At 34.5% G+C, this 23,540-nt stretch overlaps 2 protein-coding genes across 3 annotated transcripts in view; one reads left to right on the plus strand and one right to left on the minus strand.

Annotated features, from left to right (window-relative positions):
• Vps33B (vacuolar protein sorting 33B) lies at window positions 1-3,410 on the plus strand. Its single transcript, XM_088240939.1, is given in 3 exon segments — window positions 1-248; window positions 350-744; window positions 747-3,410. Coding segments are annotated over 3 exon segments (1,980 nt in total). The 5' UTR covers window positions 1-90; the 3' UTR covers window positions 2,174-3,410.
• Window positions 3,361-23,540, minus strand: part of Pi3K59F (phosphatidylinositol 3-kinase 59F) — a 27,850-nt gene continuing 7,670 nt past the window's right edge. For both annotated transcript variants that reach the window (XM_088240937.1, XM_088240938.1), the window contains 13 exons: window positions 22,386-22,523; window positions 21,226-21,348; window positions 19,505-19,600; window positions 13,107-13,347; window positions 12,470-12,575; window positions 10,330-10,436; window positions 8,406-8,543; window positions 8,115-8,247; window positions 6,830-7,038; window positions 5,643-6,275; window positions 4,847-5,060; window positions 4,263-4,370; window positions 3,361-3,605 (listed from right to left, as the gene is read on the minus strand). In XM_088240937.1, coding sequence (XP_088097063.1) covers window positions 3,482-3,605; window positions 4,263-4,370; window positions 4,847-5,060; window positions 5,643-6,275; window positions 6,830-7,038; window positions 8,115-8,247; window positions 8,406-8,543; window positions 10,330-10,436; window positions 12,470-12,575; window positions 13,107-13,347; window positions 19,505-19,600; window positions 21,226-21,348; window positions 22,386-22,523 — 2,370 coding nt within the window. In that variant the 3' untranslated portion in view covers window positions 3,361-3,481. The remainder of the gene's footprint in view (window positions 3,606-4,262; window positions 4,371-4,846; window positions 5,061-5,642; window positions 6,276-6,829; window positions 7,039-8,114; window positions 8,248-8,405; window positions 8,544-10,329; window positions 10,437-12,469; window positions 12,576-13,106; window positions 13,348-19,504; window positions 19,601-21,225; window positions 21,349-22,385; window positions 22,524-23,540) is intronic.

The raw sequence follows: 23,540 nt of genomic DNA on the forward strand, positions 1-23,540 counted from the left end.
TAACACATCTGACGTTTTGACAGCGGTAGACTTCTTTTAAAAATATGCTAATGTTTGTTTAACCAGTTCAGCTTTTAACCACGATAAACAATGGAAATATCTTTAAAGAAGAAAATATCATCGCTATGTCTCATATCTCAGAAAAAGCTCGAAAGTATTTTGTTGACTTGCGGCGACAAGAAGGATTTAATAATAGAACCTACTCTTATCGAACCACTGGAACGTATATGCGCGGCTTCTTGGCTGCGGTTAGTGCAATATGCTTTTTATTTTCATTTTAACCTTCTCAATCTCAAATGTCGCGTGTTGAAAGGTTATGAGTCTAATTATCATCATTCATTTTTTTCAGACAAAGGGGAGTAGATAAAATTTATAAATTGGATCCGAAAATATACTCATCCACAAACGCAAATAGGGTTTACATGATTCCATCTTCCTTGATCGATTTTAAATATGTCCTCGATCAAATCAACGGTCTCCTGAGTCAAAAGGCCATAGACGAGACAACACACATCTCCATCGTCATTATCCCCAAGGTGTTCGGTGTCTACGAGACATTATTGGAGGAAGAGGGACTCGCGGGAATCGTCAATCTGAAATCCTTCCAGTGGGAACTTATTCTGATGGATGAAAATGTTCTGAGCCTAGAATTTCCTTTCCTATTCAAGTCTGTGTTTGTCAATAAAGATACCTCTCTTCTGAACAGCGTGTCCAACTCTCTGTGGACTCTCTTCCAAGTTGTAGGAAACCGAATCTGTTTGTGACAGCGGGAAAACTATCCGGCAGTATTGTGGAGGTGTACGATGTATATAGCGAGACGTTCGACAGAGATAATTTGTCAAAATCGGAAAGCGATTTCGGGGCGCTCCTCATTATGGACCGGGACCAGGATTACGCTTCCAGTCTCCTCACTCCCGCCACGTACAGCGGCCTCCTTCACGAAGTGTTTCCCGTGAAGTGCGGCAAATTGAGCTTGGACATGGATAACGTTAAATTCAAGCGGAAACCGAGTACTCCTCAAACAGAGCCGGCGAACAAAGATTCCAAAGCTCCTAACAAAAGTGTAATGCTCTTGGACAGCGAGTCCGACGCTGTGTATTCCGAAATCAGATACCGACACTTTTCTACGGTTTTCTCGATACTCAATGCTAAGGTGAAAGCTTTGAATACGGAAGGAGGTAGTATCGGAGATCTCGGAATAACGCAGATGAAGCAGTATGTCTCCACTAAATTGCAGCGGATAATCGCCACCAAGAGAAGTTTGGCCAATCACGTGTCGGCTTGTGAAACTATAGTGGCTTCCTTGGGAGACCGGTTTGAAGATATTCAAATCACAGAACGATCGATGCTTTACAATAGAAATAAAAAATCTAACTTTACTTACGTCGAAACAAATGTGTGTACTGATTCTAACATGTATACATCCTTGAGATTACTGTGTCTATTGACTTTGACGCAAGGAATCTCGAGCGAAGAATATAACAGCCTCATTACTAAGTATTTGCACGCATTCGGATACAACTTCCTGTACATTTTCCAAAACCTGTGCTCTGCGGGATTAGTATTACCTCCCTCGAGCGGTAAACTGCAACTCGGCATTCCCAACCTAGCGACCATAAGCGAAAGATTGCCAAGGTGGCAAAATAATTTCCAGACAGGAGCCAATAAGCTGAAACAGTTACCGAGTGATAATGAAGACATTAAAATGAACGATCCGACGTGTCCGAGTTACGTTTTTAGTGGGTCCTATATACCTCTTATCGCGGCTTTATCGAAAATTATTCTTACTTCGGAAAATACTAATGAACTCCTAACGAGACTTAGCCTAGCGAATGACATAAAGGTCGGAGGAGCTATATTTGACAGCTGTAAGAGTGTAGATGACTTGGGAGAGAAATTATCGCAAATTAATATGGACAGTTCCGCCGTCGTGAACGATTTAGATATCGGATGTAAGGACCTCAAGATGGCGGCAAATTTACTAAAAAGTGATAGTGTTAATTTCTCTCTGATGCCTCTGCGGCCGAGATCTCTGCTGGTGTACGTAGTCGGCGGAGTGACGCAGGCGGAAGTAGCAGCGAGCCACCTATTGGAGAGACTGACGGGGGCCCACATAGTGCTGGCCGGGGACACACTCATTACTGGAGAACATTTAGTGCACGCCACTATGTAAGATTACCAATTACCATTGTGATCGTTTACAAAGGCGGATTACCTTTTTTCTACTTTGCATTTATCTTTTTCATTCCATTTCCATAAAATAATTTACAGGTGAATTATAACAAAACATAAACAATATTATTAGGTGAAGTAATGAATTTTCCAATATATTTTGCAAAATTTAGTTGCTTAAAAACTATTAATTATTTCATTTTCAAAATAGTTTCATTGTTATCTATAACTGCGCCATTTATCAAGGAGCATATTAATTGCATGCGAAAAGAAAGGTGGCGGTTTTGACGCAATGGAATCATCGACCCGTTTTCATATCTCTTCAATTGGAAGTGCGTACCTGTCAACGCACTTTGCATCGATCTGAACAAGTGATAGTCGGAAGGGACAAGGTCAGGGCTATAGACCAGATGCCCAGCTAAGCTACGGCACCGTGTCCTTCACCAACAAACTAATGTGTGGCTTAGCATTATCGTGGAACAATTCGACTGGCCGTCTTCCACGGCCTGTAAATGACCATTTCTCTTTGATCGCATAGCTCAAATCGAATAGTTGACCATTTTAGCCATATTCAGTAACTGTTTGGTTTGGTTCGATCAGCTTATAATACAACACGCCTTTCAGCCCCGCCGGGTATGTTTCGTTTTGGCCGCAGTGGGGATAGCTCGCCAGGAGCAACCCGGCAATGTTTGTGTTTAGGATTACACAGAAAATACTTATTTTGACGTTTGTTGTGGAGGTTAAGGTACGCTTCGATACGGCCATCTTTGTTTTTTTGGCTTAGGTTAAGTAGGACCTATCTTCCTTTCTTTTGAATCTTTCCCATTTCTAGTAAACTATTGTAAATGGTTTTTGTCAATTTTTATATTTCTTTTTTGACAAGTTGATTTAATTAACAATATTTTGAGTTTGTCCAAATTTCTATAATTACTAGATTCGGTGTGCCACCAACACCGATGTTAGACGCTGTAGTGCAATCATAATACTATGGTTAGCACAGTTGACAAAATAAGATACATTAATATCTCCACCATACAGTGAGATATTTTTTGATGTTTATTTGTTTTAAAAACCATTTTATTTTTTTTGCTATTGTTACAATAGATTTTCCATAGTGTATTTTTCTACGAAGTAATAATATAGTAATTAAACATGAAAAAGGTATGTGATCAAAAAATAAAACAACAATTATGTAACAAAATGTATTAAAATTTAAATAAACAATGATTTATTTACAATGATGTTTGGTTTCCATTACGAGAACAGAAGGGTCAGCGTCGGTAGTGCGGGTAAATGTGAGTGTGACACATTACTTGCGGAGGTATTGAGTGAACTTGTGGAACTGTTCCACGAGGGCCGGCATCACGGCGCTGACTGACACATCCAGAAGGTTCTGCAGATAGTGAACGGCTTCTTCATCTCCCAAATCCAACCTGGGAGAATAGATAAAAATAATATTCTGTGCAAACTAAATCATTCTCTTTACAGGACAGTGCATTACTTATTTGTACACGGTAGTTCTGCCATTTGCATAACATATTATCGAAAGTGTTTATAAAATAATAATACAATATGAGATATTAATACATGTACATATATAAACAAAAACATACATATTTTAGCGGTTTTAGACAAAATGATGGCCAATAAGATAACCAACTCTATTACACAAATATGACTATATTAACTCAGTCTCAATAGATCTAGAAAGAGAAATAATTTGATTTCCCCCCTTTGCCAAGAATATTATTAGTAACTTTGTTTTTGTAGTTGGGCGATGATAAATTAAATATATCTATAAATAAATAAATAATATATATATTATATTATATGAGGCATATTCATTACAGTTCAGACAATATATAAGAAAGGTACTTTAGACAGATTACAATAGTGTTGTGGCAGTCTTTCTTCTTTAGATTTTGAATAATTTTCCGTCAGACAGGGTAAATAGAAACAGGCTTCATGACTAAATTCCCTATTCCGGTTCTGTACCGAGTACAACGCCATTTGTTCTGTTCTATGACTTTCCGCTGGTACAACTTTATACTGGATTTAAAAGTATGGTCTTTTAAGTAAAGAATACCCACCGGAGTCTGTCTTGTACTTTCTTCACAGCTTTATCCGGTTCGAGAGCAATATCGGGTACTGTGGCATCCACCATAAGAGAAAACAAGTTCAGCATGAGGTTAGCGTGTCTAGAACCAGAATTAAGTCACATATTAAATCTCCGAAAATTTCAACAAACAATAAATATATTTAAATAATTTCCCTTTTCCAGTTCTTTGTATGTGATATCTTACGGTTCCAGTAGAAACATTATATAGTGGTGTGCGGATTTATTTAAAACAGATTAATATTATGACTACAGCCTATTTTATTTACAGGGCTTACGGCCTGTCATTGGCTGGTTCAAGTGGCCATTTTACACACTGTAACAATTCCTTCGATTCTTCCATCTGTCGATGTTTGCGAAGTTAAAGAGCTGAAACCTTTATTGATGCGGGTGGGATTCATCTGATTGAATTATTTCACTTATTTATTTCTTAACTAGATGTTATCTCCATTTCGTTACTTTTAACGAGGTGGAATTCTATTACCGTGCACAAACTCTTTGAAACCGCCCGTACAAAACAAGATACATTCCAGTAAAACGATTACCCCTAGACTTTACCTTCGTAGGTGGAAGAAGGCCGTGTAGCACTGCTTTCGGAACTCCTGGAAGTGTTCGGAGGCTGCGCCCCCCATGGCCTCCACCATCTCGCGACTGAGCTTCATGGGAGGAGGCATGGGCTTGGGGTCGCGCCCGAGGATGTAGCCAAAGTCGATGTGAAACAGCGCACCGGACGTCGTCAGCAGAAGGTTGTCCAGGTGACGATCTCCTACCCCTGAGAAAACAAACACACTACACATTGATATCCTGAAGAATAAACAATAAATATTCCATGTCCATAGACAATTCTGATCTGGTCTATAAAACGTTGCCGATGACTACCTGCGATGTTGGCAGCTACGGCTCTTTCATTTTCGTGTTTGCAGGACGAGTCACCTAATATAAATTGATATACTATAGTAAACAAAATATAACTAATGATAAATAAAAATTTGTCGGCGCGTTTTGTATTAAAAAACAGAAAATCACCACAAAAAAAAAAACAAAACGGTTTTTTCCTCATCAAAGTACTTCATTATCAACTTTAAGTGGTATCGTTGCTTCACCGGAAGTACCCCACAATGCTTAAATAAGATTGTGTCATCTTTTTGCTGATTTTCTCAATTCGTTATTTAAAATAATTATCTTCGGGAGTCTTTTCTATATATATTCATATATTTTCAAATCTTTCACACTACAGAGAAAAAGTTTAGAGTGGATAAATTCCTATTATGTAAGTACTATATGCAACTACTGGGTGTTTATAAAAAAAATATTGCCCGTTTACTCGTTTCTAAAATAAATTAAAATTGCCTACCTAAGATGTATGTAATGATGCAATATCCCGCACAACTTTTGATGTAGGTATCCATTGTCTCTGGCATGATTCCATAAGGCGATGTCTCCGATGGATGATGTTTCCGGAAGAAATTGTGTATACTTCCTTCCACAGCGAGGGCTTCCGCTACCGTGACCGACTCTATGAACTGCAGGAATCCGTGTTTAGAACTTGTCGCCAACACTCGGTAAGGCGTCAGCTTCAGATCTAAATTCTCCCTCCGCAAAAGTTTGTCCATGAGAGTAATCATTTGTAGAACGAGTTGATCTTGTCGTAAATCATCTCCGTGCTTGAAAATGGCTTCGTATTCACTGCCGTCCACAGTTATAAATGTTAATTTAGAAGGCATCAAGGCGGATTTGAATAAACTCGCCTTTTTCGCTACGATTCCCTTTATTAGCACATTCGGGTCCAGCGGGAAAGGAATCGGTTCGAAGTTAGCGAAGTTAAATTTAAACATCTCCGGATCAGCCAGAAGTTGCTGCAGCCGTTCCGCTTTTTTATTTCGGTTTATACTTTCGCCCGTTACAGATTTAACTAGTTTAACGAGTTTGTCTATAAATATTTGCTGCCTGGTGAGGAATGAACGTCTTCTTTGTAATTCTGGGTTTCCTAAAAATGGGAGAAAGATATGAACTTCATTCATCAGAAATAAGATTAACACTTTTTAATTTAACTTTAACTACGGGAAATTAGATATAAAAAATGTTTTCTTACACGCTGGAAAAATAACACATTTAATTGTATGGCAAAGTACCTCAAAAATGTACAAAAAAAAAAATGTTTTCATAAAAATTAACTACTTTAAAACGTCATAGGTTCTGGTCAACAGCTGTTTTAAAAAAAACAATCAATTATGTGTAGTGAAGAAGAACCACGTACGTATGAAAACACACTACTGTGTTTGGTGTGTTTTCAGACGTACGTGGTTCTCTTTGTAAATACCGGCACAATCCACAGGTGACAACTCGAGACATCACGGGTGGAGTAATTTCAAAATTACAAAACATTAAAAAACCATAGTAATGATGATATATTGTTATGAAACATAAAAACACTTTAAAATAATTTTTGGCTTAGTTTGATAGTCTATTAAGGTATTAAAATATATTTTAAAAACCACTGAACTTCCCCATTGTAATGTGTCACAGAATAACATGTTGTACCTTTAGCCAGAGTCTGCGAGAATGTCTTCATGACGGTGAGATACATGTCTCGCACGACACCGTCTTGCTTGACGCGAGTATCCTGGTCTCCACACTCGATAAGGAGGTACCAGTACAGGTAGTTGGCTAGCGCAGAGTTGCCGCACGCTCGCTCTATGAGGAAGGAAGCGAGGTTGCACTTCACGTCCTGCCCGTCGCTCATTCCAGCACTGTACATCATAGCAGAATACTTAGATTAGTTCAAGAGAAAAAATAAAAGAAATGCCTTCTATCACCTAAATACACAGTATGGAAAATTTAATTTCTCTTTGAAGCAAATAAAGTTTTTTGTATCATACAAGCCAGAAGGCCCAATTACAGTACATAACACCCAGGCTTGAGAAAAATCAAATTCATTCTGTCAACCTCACCGGGAATCAAACCCAGAATCCTCTATGTGTGAGGCGAGTGTCTTAGTCATTACACCACGAAGCGTCGGCCGGTATGATTTTCATTTGTATCACCGTTATCATTTGTATCTTAATTCCCGAGAAAGTTAAGTCTCGGGAGCAAGAATTGACATGTGCAGGGAAACAAAAGAAACTAGATAAACAGTCATGTATCCACAACAAAGCCTAGAAAATACTTTTCTGGAACAATAGAAGCTTCTCCGTGGGATATGGAGGGAATTTTTTTATTTTATATTTTGATATGAAGCATAATGAACTTAAAAATATTAAAATCTACCTATATAGACGTATCAGAAAAGAGAATTTAGAAACAAATAATTGTTTGTATTTATCACTGTCATAATTATTTACTTGTAACATTATTGCACTGGCTACGATTTCCACTGAGGGTGGAATACAAACTCTGTTGGCTTGTGTATAAATCACTGCACAACTCTGCTCCGGAATATCTAAGGGAACTATGCATTTCAGATGAACTAGCTGACAGGCGTCTTACGCTTAGATCATAAGATGGCAAGAGTAAAAAGTTATTATACCTCTACGCAAAAAGCGCACTAAATTCAGTGAACGCGCATTTGCGGTCGCAGGCTCTATGGCATGGAATGCTCTCCCAGCATAGGTGCGAGGCTGTGAAAAAATTTAAAACCCACTTGTTCTCTAAGTCATATGAATAAATCTGTAGCATGTGAACAAAATAAATTATTTTAATTAAATTACAAATTTAAAAGCTTCAATTAAATTTATTTATCTATAGAATTACTATGTAAAGCGCCCTTGAGGTATTATATTACAAAAATGGCGCTATATAAGTTATCCATAATAATAATATAACTCACCAATAGAGATCGCTAGTATCAGCGTTGTTATTAGATTGACTAACATTGAAACTGTTGAGCGATTGGCTGTCCTGTAGATTGGGGTTACTTGTATCATTATATCGGGAAGTTATTCCAAATGACTGGGGTGACTCTGAAAACGATTTTAAACTACATAATCAGCATACTCATTTGAAAATGTTCTAGTAAGGCAAAAAAAAAAAGAAAATGCAACATTAATACATATATTATCACTAACTGTAATATGAATTAACTTTTCAAAAGATTACAGTGAACAAGTTTCCAACTTACCAACTGCGTTTACGCTAGTGTTGAGGTTACTTCTGTCTAGCTGCTGGGAGGCGTTCACAGACTGTGCGGTGGCGGGAGACTTGGACTCCGCTAGAGTTGATGGTGAAGCATCTAAAGTCGGGTTCAAGTTCTTGTAAACTAAAAACATACATGGGACTTTTAATTGGATGATAAAAAACATTAAAAAGTGTCTGTATTACAATAAACAATCTATATTTATTTCAGTGCTAAATAAGCTCCTGACGTCGCTGCGACCCGTGTAGATCTATTGTGACGGAGTGATATTCCAATTTAGTGAAATACTAAAACAAATGGAATATCAACTACAAAAAAGAATAATTCCAAATAATTAGGTTAACAATGTCTTATGATCAAATACCCTTCAGGGGATTTTATCAAAATACATATATATCAATCGCAAATACCGAATTTTACAGAAGAGCCAAAAACAATTTTGCTGTGAGTTAGTAAAAAAAAACTTTTAGATTTTTTAAACATCTAAAAATTATCCATCTTTATCATGCTCATAAAAAAATTACATGCATAATGTTATGAGGTCAATGACGTTTAATTAAATGGACATGTTACTAGAGTGAAGAAAATGTCATTTCAATTCGTGCCTCTATTCTCTAACAGACTTTCATCGTGATCAGATGTGACGCTGCACAGAAATATGCCATGTGACGAAAAGATGCTTTATTGCACTGTCACTGTGAAAAACGGAAGATGTATAACGTCTCATTTGTAAATAAAATTCAATTTATGGAATAAGTAGACAATTAGTTATGTTTTTGGTAGATTAAATTTTTTTTTGACAGTTTCTATGGTCTCTTTTCTGATAGGTCTATAAAGGTAATTATGTATCACTTTTTTGCATGAATAATTGAGTGTGTATCATGATTTTCTATCTAAATTATCAAACTGTTGAGGACAATGCAATATTTCCTATAATTTAGATGTAGCTAATATAGGAATAAAGCGCTGATTTATTAAACGTCATTGTACCAAGTTCTTTTTCTTATTTAACTTCTAATAAAAATATAATTATCGAAATTTAAAGCTGTAATTAGAACACAAAAATTTAAAATAGAATAAGAGTCTCATTTTTTACAAGTAAAGTACAATACAGTACATTTAAATATTTTATAGCCTTTGTTTATGTATATGTGACAGCGTGCGTACTAACACAAACAACATTTCGACGCTAACACATTAATATAGGCAAAAAAAAAACTCAAAAGTTTTTGAATTACAAACGTAATTTATTATTATTTATGCCAAGAAAATTTCACAATGGATCTTCACAGGTCGCACAGACGTCGAGAGCTTGAATAGCACTGACCCCCACCTCTAAGAAGAATAAGTCAAGAAAATAGTCACCAAACTATTGAGTTGTCCATGCGGGTAAAGCTGGCTTTCTTTTTATAAATTATAAAATAACAAAGTATCTGAGGAAACGTCTAAATTGTAATGTATTTTAGATAGTTCTACAACAAGAATATAAATTTGAACAACTAGTTTAACCCTTACTTATAAACAATATATGTATAAAAATAATTTCAAAAACAAAACAATGTTATTAAATCCAGACTTTCCGACGATACTTTATCTACCTATATGGATGTTTGTTTTTAACAAAAACCATCGCCATAAATTAAAATATATTATTTTATTATTTAGCATTATAGAAGGAAACTCAAAACACCTGTGATTACAAGTGTACATATAAATATAAATTACTTTCTGGATTTTTCTTTTGTCATTTTAAAACGAAAACAAGTCAAATACTTTTATATCTCAGTTCAAAAGAGATATGCAAGTATTTATGGGGATGCGGGGTAATCACTTGACATTGTTATCAATGTCAAAGTAAATTATGATTACAAGTTATGTCAACATGTTGACAACACAATGAAATAATTACCTTCTTTAATCTCATCGAAGTTTTCGTATTTCAGGGCTTGAACAAGCTGCAGGAGATACAACATCAGGTCCTCGTCGGGAGCCTGCTTTAGCCTGGATATAGCGTACCTAGAATAATCATTACTTACGTACATACCAAACGGTGACTCAACGGAATAGGCAATATGGAAGACTAGACATTCATCATCATTAACCCCCTTTCATCGAAACCTTATAATCAATATTTCACATCTACTCTCTACTCTGGACACAACGCAGCGGACTTTTCTCTGGATTTACTTATTCTGCACTTCTGCCTGAGAGAAGCCATCGAGTCGAAAACACTTATCCGTAGTTTTGGTTCTATTTCACAAGCAGAACTGTATTCTACACCTGCCTGGACACAGAAAAGACATTTATAGCGATTTTAACTTGTCATTAGCTGAGTCGACTAATTACTTTTATGCACTGTGTAACATTTCCCATTCTTTCCGTATACATATTTTTTAATTAATTAAGGCAACCCAACCTAACAAGGATGATTTTTGCCATAAGGTCTGCTTTAAACGTTTAAAAAAATAAAAAATAAATACAAATATATTTCTGTTTAAAAACTTATATCATTCGAAACAGTTAAATTTTGACAAGTTCAAAACTACTTTTGGGGATAAGACTGACAAGACGTGAGATGAATTTGAGGGAAGGTAAAGGTTTAAATCGGTGTACAAAAGATCTGTATCCTGAATGGGCATCCAAACAACGCGTGGTCTATGCATTCCTCGTCAAGCCCGCACTCACACCGAGTCACCGAGGACTGTTTTTAATTTAAACTTCTTAGATTTTCACGGCCGTTAAGATGCACAATAAGTTTTTCTGGGTTATTATGCCGTGTGTCGTTCGTACTCTCTACTGACGTTTCGGATCGCGTTACAGCGTCCATCATCAGGGTTGATGTCAACATCAACCCTGATGATGGACGCTGTAACGCGATCCGAAACGTCGGTAGAGAGTACGAACAACACACGGCATAATAACCCAGAAAAACTTATTGTGCATGTTTTTATTTTTTTTAACGATCTTAATTTTAAACAAATATTTATTCACAACACAGTGGCCAATCATCAGTCTGATAATATTAGATACGATTTTCTTTCCATATTCCCTCCACATTATAATTTTTTTATTTTATTTATTTCACATAAAACTTTTTCTTTTTTCTTTTCTATATGAACACCTCACTGGGCATAACCCGTGTTGAGGCATTCATTTATAATATTATAAATGTATTCATAGATGTACACATATAAAAAGTTAAATCAATAATAATAATAATTACAAAAAAATCATAATCGTAATATAATACACGTAGGTACTGTACAGATATTGAGCCGAAAAGGATGCCACCGTCGCGGGCTATTTGACTCCTCTACACCGGCCGGCTGCCAACATCCGCACAAATACCCATATACATATAATGTTTGATATGATAATCAAAACACTGTATGGATATAAAAATAAATTATAAATAGCAGACACGCAACAATAATTCTGAGTTCAAATAGACTACTGTTTTGGTGGGATGATAATCTCGAGGCAGTTCTCGGGGCCCAAATCCAGAAGCCATTTTTTAACAAATAATTAGAATTTCTGTTCATTTGTTTTCATTTTAAATCACGAGGTATAAGGTTTTAAATTTTGGGCGCAAAGTCTCTGACTTCTCTCTAGTGATATTGAGACACCAGTCTGAAGATGCCAGTCTGAGGGTGAAAGCGCTAATTGGTCGAAAAAAATAAGTGGAAGTGTACCAAGTATTTTTAATTAGTAACTTATGTAAATATAAGTTATTACATCATTACAATTGAATTCCATCAAGAATTATCAAACAATAATTTTAATCAAATTTTACATGTCAATTATTTTACTTTAGAACTTATCTCTAAGTCCCGAACATAGATTTTATTTCTAGCAAGTAGGGATATAAATATGAAAAGAGTCATGTAGGTATTTACTGCAAATAATCGTAATAAAAAAAATGTTGAGAGTTGCTACTTCTCTAACCGAGCAAGATGCTCACGCTCATGTTTAGAGAGATAAATTTAGTTTTCCTGTAAAATTATAAATGTCTTATGTAAAAGGGGAATAGTTTGTATCTGGAGCCGAACCTTCTGACAGCCGGGTGAGTGAAGTTGGGGGTCAGCAGCTCTAGAGCATCCTCCACGTCCATGGGGACCCACTGCGCCATCATGGACAGGGCCTGTCGGACCTCACCTGGAATGTTGTATACATAACATAACAAGACAAAATATGTACGCAGTATCCTAAATAAACAGATTTCTATGTTGAAACAAAATTACTCGTTATTAATGTTTAAAGAATTTCAATAATGTTCACATAAATGAAAAAAAAAAGTTAAAACAGTATTCTATATTACAAAATTCTGACTAATCACAGAAAAAACAAGAAATAATTCAATACAAAAATTTTGAATAATTTAGGAACAAGTTATTTCAAGTTCTAAGATTTAACACGTTCGCAGCAAGTTTTTTCTTATAGGATCCACTTGTATGAATACATTATGTATCACAACTTTCTTATTTTTTAGAATATTTCACTGCCAATTTGACTGAAGTCGATAGAATAAAGTAAACCTTATTTGACTAACATACTGGGGCACTTTTGTTGCTGACTGTTTTTTATAGGGACACAATATCTCTACCTAATTACTATCGTCGTTTTTTCACTATCAATCGCTTTTAGACTGACGGCTACTGAATTTAATAATCAAACAAGGTTACATACCGTTGGAGGTCCAGTTGACGCACTTGAGGAACTTGGTGAGGGCTCGCTTCTGGCTGCTCAGGTAGAAGCGGAACTTCCACAGCAGGTCTTGCTCCTCACCGCCCAGCGCCTGCGTGGGAGGGTAGGCTACGAGGGCATGCAGCGCATCGCGCACGCTCGCATTGGGCTTTGCGTCGCGATCCGACAGTCCGCTGCGCAGCGATCGCGCCAGCTTGTGATGCTTCCCCTCCGCGAGGTTCTCCTGCGGACGCAGGCACAACATCAAGCGCTTCATCAGCGACTTTATAATCGTCGCCAGACTGCGTCGCTCGCACAATTTACACCGCAGACCGTCCATTTTGTAAATACAAACCATTAGATTCCCCGATAATATACAACTTTAATTATTATTACAGAAACCGTTGTTCGATAATAGTGATAAACCATCCCCAATAAAATCAATTATATTATATATGTTGTCACACGATTTTTAAAGTTGTAATAACAGAAATGTGCCGAATTAATCGGATGTTGTCAAGAATATTCCTAAAGTTCTTCGAGGGCGATTAATTAACATTTAGAAAATGCATGTCTGGTTTTTATTATTTCATGAGATCATTATTTGTTTTGAGTTGTCGCAAGCGATTTGAATATATTTTATTAAAAACTCAAAATAAATTTATTGGGAACTTTGATTAAAATTTGAACATAACACGTAACACTGACGATTCAAATCACTTCCAGTTCCAAAAAATCGTGAATAAAATCACAATGGCACATGACATATTTCTGTAGATTAATTTCAACGATAGCCGAAGTATTTAAGGCCATGTTGAGAGCGCACATCACCGGAGGGAGAATAAGGTCAGCGCAGCAAGGGGAGGAGGGTGACTCGGCGGCCGTTCAACTCCACAAAGTGCACTAAGATACTCGGGTCAACTGAGACTAATTGACTTAGTTTTTATCACCGCCCCAGGAAACAAAGTAGGTAGGCAATAAACAGATTAGGAGAGTACATCCGATCACTAACCACTGCCTGTGAGTACTGTGTGACTACTAACTGTTACTGTCTTACTTGTCTGTTTACTGTTTACTGAAGACTAACTGACTACCCACTGTGGAGTGACAACTTTACTATTTAGGGTCACCACACATTTTAGTTTATTATATTTTTATTTTCTTTTACATTTTTTAATTCTTAATTTTAATAGGTACTTTTAATTTTTTATTACGGGGAAGATGGAACCGATTGAATTTGCTCGTTATAACAGAGAAAGGTTTTTTCCAAACAATCACTATTGCACATTGTCACTAAGTAAACAAGTAAATACATATATGTACATATAATTCATACAGATTTTTTTTTTTAAATGTTAGGGAAAATTATAATAAATGCTTACAAACATACCTATCATTATTACATTTAAAATCGTTGTTTCCAAATTATTTTGCGAACTTTTCCATTTGAGCCTTCAATGTTGGTCCATCGATGGAAAATCCCGCGTTTCTTTGGATACAAAACCATTGGAGCAATGCTTTATCGACATTAGTACGATCGCACTTTCTAAATTTTTTTGTGTCTGTGATATTTTTTTCAAATGCAGACAAATAAACATCTTTATTTTTCCACAATGTTGACACTGTGGATGAAGATAGAGAAAACTTTGTAAACACTTCCACATTTTTCGCGCCACATTCGATTTCACGAATCGAGAGACACTTCCTCTTGTTAATAGACATGTTTATAATTCAGGGGTTAGGTTTTAACTGATCTGGTCTAGAACTCATTTGACATCACCCACTTGTAATGTTTATTGTGTATTGAAATAAGCATAGAACATTGAAAAATCTAAAAAAACCCCCGAAACTAGCATGTCATTTATGAACTACAAGAGCAGCTGTAAATTGTAACAATGTGCGGAACCGGCAATTACTAAGTTCACAAAGCTTGGGTTTTTTAAAAACTATGTGTGTTCATTTTTCAATATTATCGGCGAAAAATTTAATTAGGTACCTAGACACTTACATAGCTATCATAAACATAATCCGATCCCAACGCCCGGCGGTATTTATCCTTTACGTTAGCCGACGTTTGGATTTTATGACTTAGGTTCTTATTTCGAGAATGATGTTTTTAACAATTGAAGATGAAGGTATGTCCGAGAAGTAGCTCGTTATAACAGTGAATAATTGTATGGAGAAAACCATGAACTAAAATGTCAACTATAGTTTCCTCGTTGCATCCGAGATCTCGTTATTTCCGTGATCGTTATAACCGAGTTTGACTGTATTTATATGTTTAAAATATATTCAAGTAAATGGCTATTCTTTAATTTTAATTGTATTATTTTTCACTATTTTCCTACTTTAAAAAAATATATTTTAAACCATTATATCAGGTTTTGTTGAGTTTTTTTCTTTTCCATCTTTTTAATAATATTTTTAATTTTTCAAAGCATAAAAAACAAAAGAATATTTATGTTCATTATTTTATATATATACAGTATTATGTCTGTACTCTTTTATTTGATTCTTAATCAAAACTAATGTCTGAGCACCCAATGACAAACTATTATTTAATAGTTTATCAGGACAAAATATGTGTTGATCGTCTGGAGAAAAAAAATAGCACTAAGTACTTGGGACTGTTAGTGGACTCGCAGCTTACTTGGAATGAACATGTTGAGCGCGTGAAAGGAAAGATTGTCCCTGTAGCTGGAATACTGTACAGATTTCAGAGAATGCTTCCAGTTTCGCTGCTTCGAGCAATCTATTTTTCTATGGTCCATTCGCATTTATCATACCTATGCTGTGTTTGGGGTTTTGCAACTAAGAGCAAAATTTCTGAGGTGCAGATTATTCAAAATAGAGCGATCAGAAATGTGTTTCACCTACCGTATGATACTCATGTAAGGGACATTTATTTTGAAACAAAAATCATGCCTTTTAGCATGCTTTCCTATTTCGAGATAACTGACACTATCATTAATACTACTCTCGACTCAATGCACAGTAACATAAAGCCAGCTTTCATTGGAGACATCCATCGGTACAGTACTCGATCAAAAAACAATATATATATTGGATCTGTGAAGTCTACGAAGTTTGGTACTAGATCTTTACAATACATAGGTTTCAAGGAATTTAATAAATTGCCACAAAAATTTAAAGTACCTATTTCAAAATATAGAAACAGGACGTGCGAATTGAAGAATTATTTTTTCCAGAAGTACTTTGAATAAATAATGTTAGTTTATAGAGAATGCGCATCTTGAACATATACCTTTTAATATTTCACCGTTTTTGCTTGTCTATGTAATTTTTAATACTATTTAAATGTTATTTGTGTTTTTTTCTTTTTATATACTTTTTTTGGCTTGTATACATAATTTCAATTTTTTCAACGTTTTTGATAAAAAAAATTAACCTGTATTGGGTGTGCGCATATTTTGTTAATTAAAAAAAATGATTTTATTTTGTACTAGTTCAGTATGTATATATACATCCATGTAATTTTTAAACTTTTTCAATTTTCTTTCTCAGATTGCATAATGTAAACATTATTTTGAATTTATTTCCATGCCTAGTATTCTGTTTATTCTGTTATTTTCAAGTATTTTTCATACCCTTTTTAATTTGTAGTATATCATAATTTTAATTTTTCTGCTTTTGTTAAATAATATTATAGTTTAAAATTTTAAAACGTCTCTAAAAAAATTATTATCTGTATGTCCCTAAATGAGTTTTTTTTAAAAAAACTCCTTGGGAATATTGTATATAATTATGTATAATATGTTTTCAATATAATAAAAAAAAAATATAAAAAAATAATGTTTTAATACTTTGTTTTCTTTTTACAATGTATTAATATTGTAATAATGTGTGTATTTAATTGAATAATGACTATGATTTTTTTTTTTTTTTTTTATTGACTTAGGGAGTTACTGAAATTAATATTATTACAAGAGAGATGGAAAACATTTAAGAGAAGGAAATATCGAAGTCTAGGCATTTATAGGGCATATGACATGTAATTGGCTGGTTTAAGTGGCTACTTTACACACTGTGTAACATTCACCATTTTGCCTATATTTGAACATCCATATTTCTTTAAATCATCCATCTGTTGATTTTTGCGAAGTGTTTTCAGGCGTTGCCTAGCAGGTGAAATAATTCAGTCAGATGAATCTCACCCACATCAATAAAGGTTTCAACTCTAACAAAATGGTAAATGCTACACATGTGTAAAGTGACCAATTAAACCAGCAAATGAGAGGTCATAAGCCCTGTAAATGCCTAGACTTTCAAATTTTCTTATCCAAAATGTTCTCCACCCCTGTTTTAATATGCTGATCTTGATAATTTCCTAGGGGGTAAAATAGAGTGCTTATCTACAAACATTTGGACGAACTCAAAATACTGTTTCATATTTGTTTGATATTTTGTACATATTATCGTATGCATAATCAAATTTATATGTAAAGATTATTTCCATACTAGAATTTTTTTTTACTGCCAGAGCAGTTAAAAAAGTCATTGGGGTTACTCCAGTGAGGACACAAATGTTTTATATATACAGTGAAACCTCTATCTATCGTTCCTCGAATAATCGTTTTCCCGGATGTGTCGTTTATTTCTTCCAACTCCGAAATAATTTCATATTAAATGTACAAAAATTGATCGCATCGATCGTTTCTCTATCCACTATTTTACCGCATTCATCGTTTGAATTACGATGCGTATTTGACATATTGAAATATTTTGTGTATGTTCTAATGCGCAGAACGTTCGAAAGAGAAATATAATGACAATAAGAACAAGTTAAGGTTTCTGAAGATGATTGGCTAAGACTTGACACACAGACGAATTTTAACAATTTTGTTACATTTGACGACAATATCCCAACTTGTGGGATAGAAACTATCGAAAGCTTGTGTGACGCAAGGTTGAAGGAGAGAGCTGAAGAGGCCGATATTAATGAAGAGGAGCCGCCGCCTGTACCTTCATTTTCAGAAGCATGCACTGTCTTCGAAAGATTAAAAGCATTCTACTACTCACATTCAATAACTGATGCCGAAAAAAGTATTATTTGCAAAGCCGAAAATATGTTGACTTACGGGAAAATAAAACAGTAAAAAAACAAACGTCGATGAAAGATTATTTCCAATGCAATAAACTTTTTTTTTTTTTTTTGTTTTGTTCTGCTTACTCATTTTATTTTAATACATTTATTTACACCTGAAACTTGCATCTTTTTTAGAATTTTAACCTGCCAATGGTAATGCAGATTGCCAGGGCGGTATCTTTACCCGATCTTATCTCCTTGTGTATTGACCTCTTATTCATTGTTTTCCCGCACTCATAGTTTAATTCAATAAGTCCCTTTAAAAACGATAGATTTCACTGTATATTAAAAATAATAATAATAATGTTACTAAAATAATAAAAAATAGAAATACGTACTTTATCATTTGTCTCTATTTATAAAACTATGTTATTATTTACATTTAAAAAATCAATAAAAATGTAAGTTGTAAACTTTTTAAAAAATATATATATTTATTTATTTGACAATAGGGAAATATCACATACTAGGAATACCGATAAAAATATATTAAATGGATTTAGAATAATAAATTATATTTTCAAAATCAATATGGATACTATGGAGAAATGTTTGCATACATAAACGTAAAAAGAAATTTAATAAAAGTACTTAATTTAAGAAAAACGCGACGTGTTTGCCTTGGTTGTTGTGTTGTAAAGATTCACGACAATGTTCTTAACAAGTTTCAATGGCCGGGAACAAATAAACATGAACCGTGACGTATTAGGGGCGTGGCCAATGGATTGACCGTTTTTGCGGGAATTCAAAATTACAAATTTAAAAGTATTTTTTATGCTTTTTATAATTAGCAAAAAAAAATGTTTTTTTCATAGACCTTTATTACTTTGAAAATGTAAAAAAAAAGTGATATTTCCCTATTGTAGTCTGCATTACTTTACGGGCTGTTTAACCCATCACGTAATGTAGCCTGTAAACATAAGTTAGAGATTAATGAATAGAAAGCAGATAGCTGCTTAACTGCCGATGTTTATGGAAACATATCTTTGTATATTTTGACAGTAATAATTGCCAATCTACAAAAACTTATTTATGAAATCATTGTCTCCAAATTCAAATTCAAACTAGGAAGACAATATTTACATTTTCAACAGAATATATTAATACTTAGACATTGTATACTTAGTCATTGTATAGGATAATTTTGTATGCTTCGTAGCCATAATGGTCAGCGCGTTTGCCTACCATGCAAAAGGCCTGGGTTCGATTCTGACACGGTTGACTTTCAATAAGACAATATATCCTAGTCCTCGGACTGGCAACCGAAGGGAACGATGACAATAATGTATATTACCTGTAAGATTTCATGGTCTGGAACTGTCACAATATCCGCTTGCGCTCGAAACTGGTACATCTCGTCTCCATCTTGCTCGTAATATACCACGGCATGCTATAATACAGAATCATTATTTATTTAAATATAAAAATAATTCAATAAGTTCACCCTAACAGGAATCAAATAACTTTCCCGAAATTTAATTATTTTTTTACCAATAAACAATGTTTACAGTAAAAAAAATTAAGTAGATTAAAAAAAAAACATTTTATAAATATTAACGAACAATAAACCTGGCAATGTAGAATGAACATGTTTGTTGTACAATAAGTTAAATAAATAAGTAATAAATACAATAGATCGCGCACGATTGATAGGTCGCTAGTTTGTGGATTTTATGTGGTTGCAAATCGGATTATTAACACTGCTAAACTCCAATACAAAAATGCCAACTAGCACTCGCCTTGTACTGGGGTCCAAACCTTATCGTTAGAAATTCTTTTAGTTAGCAGGCTCTATGGGAAGCCGGGTTGAACAAAGCACTTGATCTCGAACAGTCACGCACGACGTCACAATTAGTTTTAAAACTAGATAGTGCAAGGATCCAAATTTTACAACGGCGATTACTCAAATAACTTATCAGTAGTCACGTATATGCACAATCTCGCACACTTGCAGTGACAGTACCCCATTGTCGTAGAAAAATGGATGGTTTCCCACGGTGAAGTTGTAACATTTTGATACGAGTTCAGGTGGTAAATTTAAATTTAACATATCAACTGTCATAGAAGCACATCTTCTACACGACCAATAATTGATACTCAGAAATGTGCCTACGGGCCACTCGAGTGCCTTGTTCACAAAATTAATTAATACAAACATTATTAATTAATACAATGAATAAGATTTTTAAGTAAATATAGTATTATCATAAATTAGTACCTGCATCAAGACCATGGGTCATCAACCTTTTTTTTATTGAAAAAAATTCTTGACATAATAAGTATAAAATTAAAAAATGGTTGGTACATACATAATTAATAATAACGTTTCTACCCCTCTAATAGAGTGAAAACTCGTGTTTAAAAAGGAAGTTCGTTTTACATTTATTTTTACACATATAGTTGCAAGAGGGCCAAATATTTAATATCGGGGATCAATGTGGGCCGCACTTGGGCCATATGTTATAACAGTATACCTAGAACATTTGTGTACGAATATTTTTGTTTTAAAAATAAAACGCTCGTTATATGTTTTTTTGTCATTTAATGTAGTTAATAAAATAAATGAGATTTGTGTGACTATATCATGCACGTCTTTTTTACAAACCTTTTTACCTCCTCGCAGTTTTTAGAAGGGAAACTCCCATAAAAAATTTCAAGTATTCATTATCGATATCCACTGCGAAGATATTTTCGAGATCTTTTTGGAATCACCAAATCGTTTTCTAATTCAGTTTTAAAGTGTTATAACTTATAACTACATTTTACTATTTTGATAAACAAAATTCACTTCAGATTCTAATACCGCTTGTTTACAATCCAGAAAAAAAATTCTTTAATCGATAGGTATGCAACTTCGTTGCGTATGATATCGTCCGCCACGAGCGTTGCGGCGAAAATCTTGCAGGCCGCACCAAGACGCCTCGAGGGCCACATGTGGCCCGCCGATGCCGACCACTGACCTAATGGAATAGAGCTGATCTACGTTTGCTAGAAAAAACTATGGACAATACTCACATTATTTCCATCAACTTGTATAGTAGAGAACTCGATCATCAGATAAAGATATTCAGAGTTCCTTTTTTCACTCTCGTTTATTATTTCTATCTCTCGAAACGTCAGGCGGTCCAACCAATCCACCTGAAATCAACGAACATGCAAACAACTTTGGATACAAAATCCAGTGTGGATTTTGTATCCTAAAGACAGATGTACTGTAACTTCGAGATCAAAATCCTAAAGACAGATGTAATGAAACTTTTCGAATGTGCCCTCTGTTAACAGTGCATTTCCCCCACTGAATCGTTTGATGGAAGTAACAACTATTAATACATTAAGAAGAAAATTTACTGTACCCTTGAATTCTTGCAATCCTAAATTTTGTTGTTTTTTTAACTTTGTACATATTCAAAGTCCAAACATAACGACATATTTGCAGTTTGATTGATCTTTCAAATATTACTAAAATATAATATTTACTTACAAAGATTATTGTGTAAGTGCGGCATGTCTATGGACGCTAACTACAAATAAGACAAATTATATATTTTATCATTTTTACTTATTTTGATAATGTGAATAAATAATGGCAGATAAAGAATCATTCATGAATAAGCAATCCCCGCCTTCTCTGATAAAGATCATCATTATGAACCGGGTTGTGGTACCGTGGCTAGTGTCCTGGACCCGTGAATCAGAGGTCCGAGCTTCGCACTCCGCTCTACCAGAACTTGGTTTCCATTTTTTAACAAAGAGTTATTTACAACCTTCCATTCATGAGGCCGCCTATTATTTTATATATATATTATGCCTATATATATATATATATTTTTTTTTAAAGCTTACTATGTGGAATATTCCTCTGAAGTTTCGCGGTCTGGCCCTGAAAAACCGTGTATATTATTATGAATACTACTTATCCCTCAGTCGTACATAATATATATGTTGATTGGTTAGTATTGGTTGAGTCCTGGTTATTTTCAAAGTCAATGAATTTAAATTACCTATGTCATTTTTCTTCATAATTTCTATTTTATTAAATGGAATGTCAGCAGATCACTTAATAATAATAAAAAAACGTTTTTAAGATAAGTATTTTATGCTTCATTTTGTCACATCATTTTCAGAATAGTAATATTTAAGATTAAAATTGTTAAATCACTAAACTTCCTAATTACCTTGGTCATGTGCCCGTTCCGATGTTTCTTGACTAACTTGGCGAGGCGCTGCATCTGCTCCTTGCCGCGATCCATAGCCTTTCCCGGAGTGTCACAACCCCCCTCCACCCCCGGCCATACCCTCAGGTCAAACATTCCCTGAAACGGAACCGCTTTTTCAATTTCCTCTTCCTCGTAATTGGTTACATAAATTGTCACAAAATATGTAATATATAATGTAAAATAAGTCATTGAACGCAACTTTTATTACTAAAAATAAGTTAATAAAACGTATAAGAAAATAAATATATAGGTACTTGAATATAGTGAAAGCACCCCCCACCTTTCCCCAGACTGTTTATAAAGACTTGTCTTTCTTCAGTTTTGCATATTCACTATCAATTTTTTAAATCTGATTAAGTGAAAATGTAATATTTCTTGACTATCAAATTGCAAAAATAACAAAAGTGATCAATGGGTTGGGGCACAGATAAATGTTGAATGTAAAATTTTGTTTAATTTGTGTTTAGGGGATGTTTCAAAATAATGTAAAATGTTTCCCTCGGCACGGAACACCCCAGAGAGGGAACATTATTTTTAAGTTTTAAAAAAATTGAATATTTTAAAAGACTAAATAAATAGCTTAATAAATTAAGTTTCTTTTTTAAGAGGAAGTGCGGTCTCGCTATTCTTTATACAAACGTGTTACGTATTTTCTCCCTGGATTATGGCACTAGAGCAATGATTTTTTACACACATAGATATTTACCATTGGCGTGTCTCTATCATTTTGTTTTTTTTTTTGATAAATTGTTTAGTGTTGCAAATAGAACCATCCAGTTTTATTTGAAAAATAAAAATGTACCGACACAGAAAATTTTAATCCGATACTTAAAAAAAAAAAAAAACAGCAAAATCGGTTCAGTTTTGAGGTGCGGAAAACGGAACAGCGAAACATCGATTTTAGTTAGGCATAATCAGTCCGACGTCCAGTTGTCTTTGTCGCACAGAATCGGGGAGATTTGTTTAGATGGTAAATTTACAGAATAACTTAAATTTACGTACTAGCATAACACTATGATTAATGAATAATTAATAATTAATCTAAATACAATAAAACCTCGTTTTTACGTTCCTTAATTTTACGTTTTCCCGCTTTTTACGCCGAAATGCCAA

This window comes from Micrasema longulum, unplaced genomic scaffold (assembly GCF_059751315.1).
Source record: "Micrasema longulum isolate JH-2025_06_02 unplaced genomic scaffold, ASM5975131v1 h1tg002648l, whole genome shotgun sequence".
NCBI classification, from domain to species: Eukaryota; Metazoa; Arthropoda; class Insecta; order Trichoptera; family Brachycentridae; genus Micrasema; species Micrasema longulum.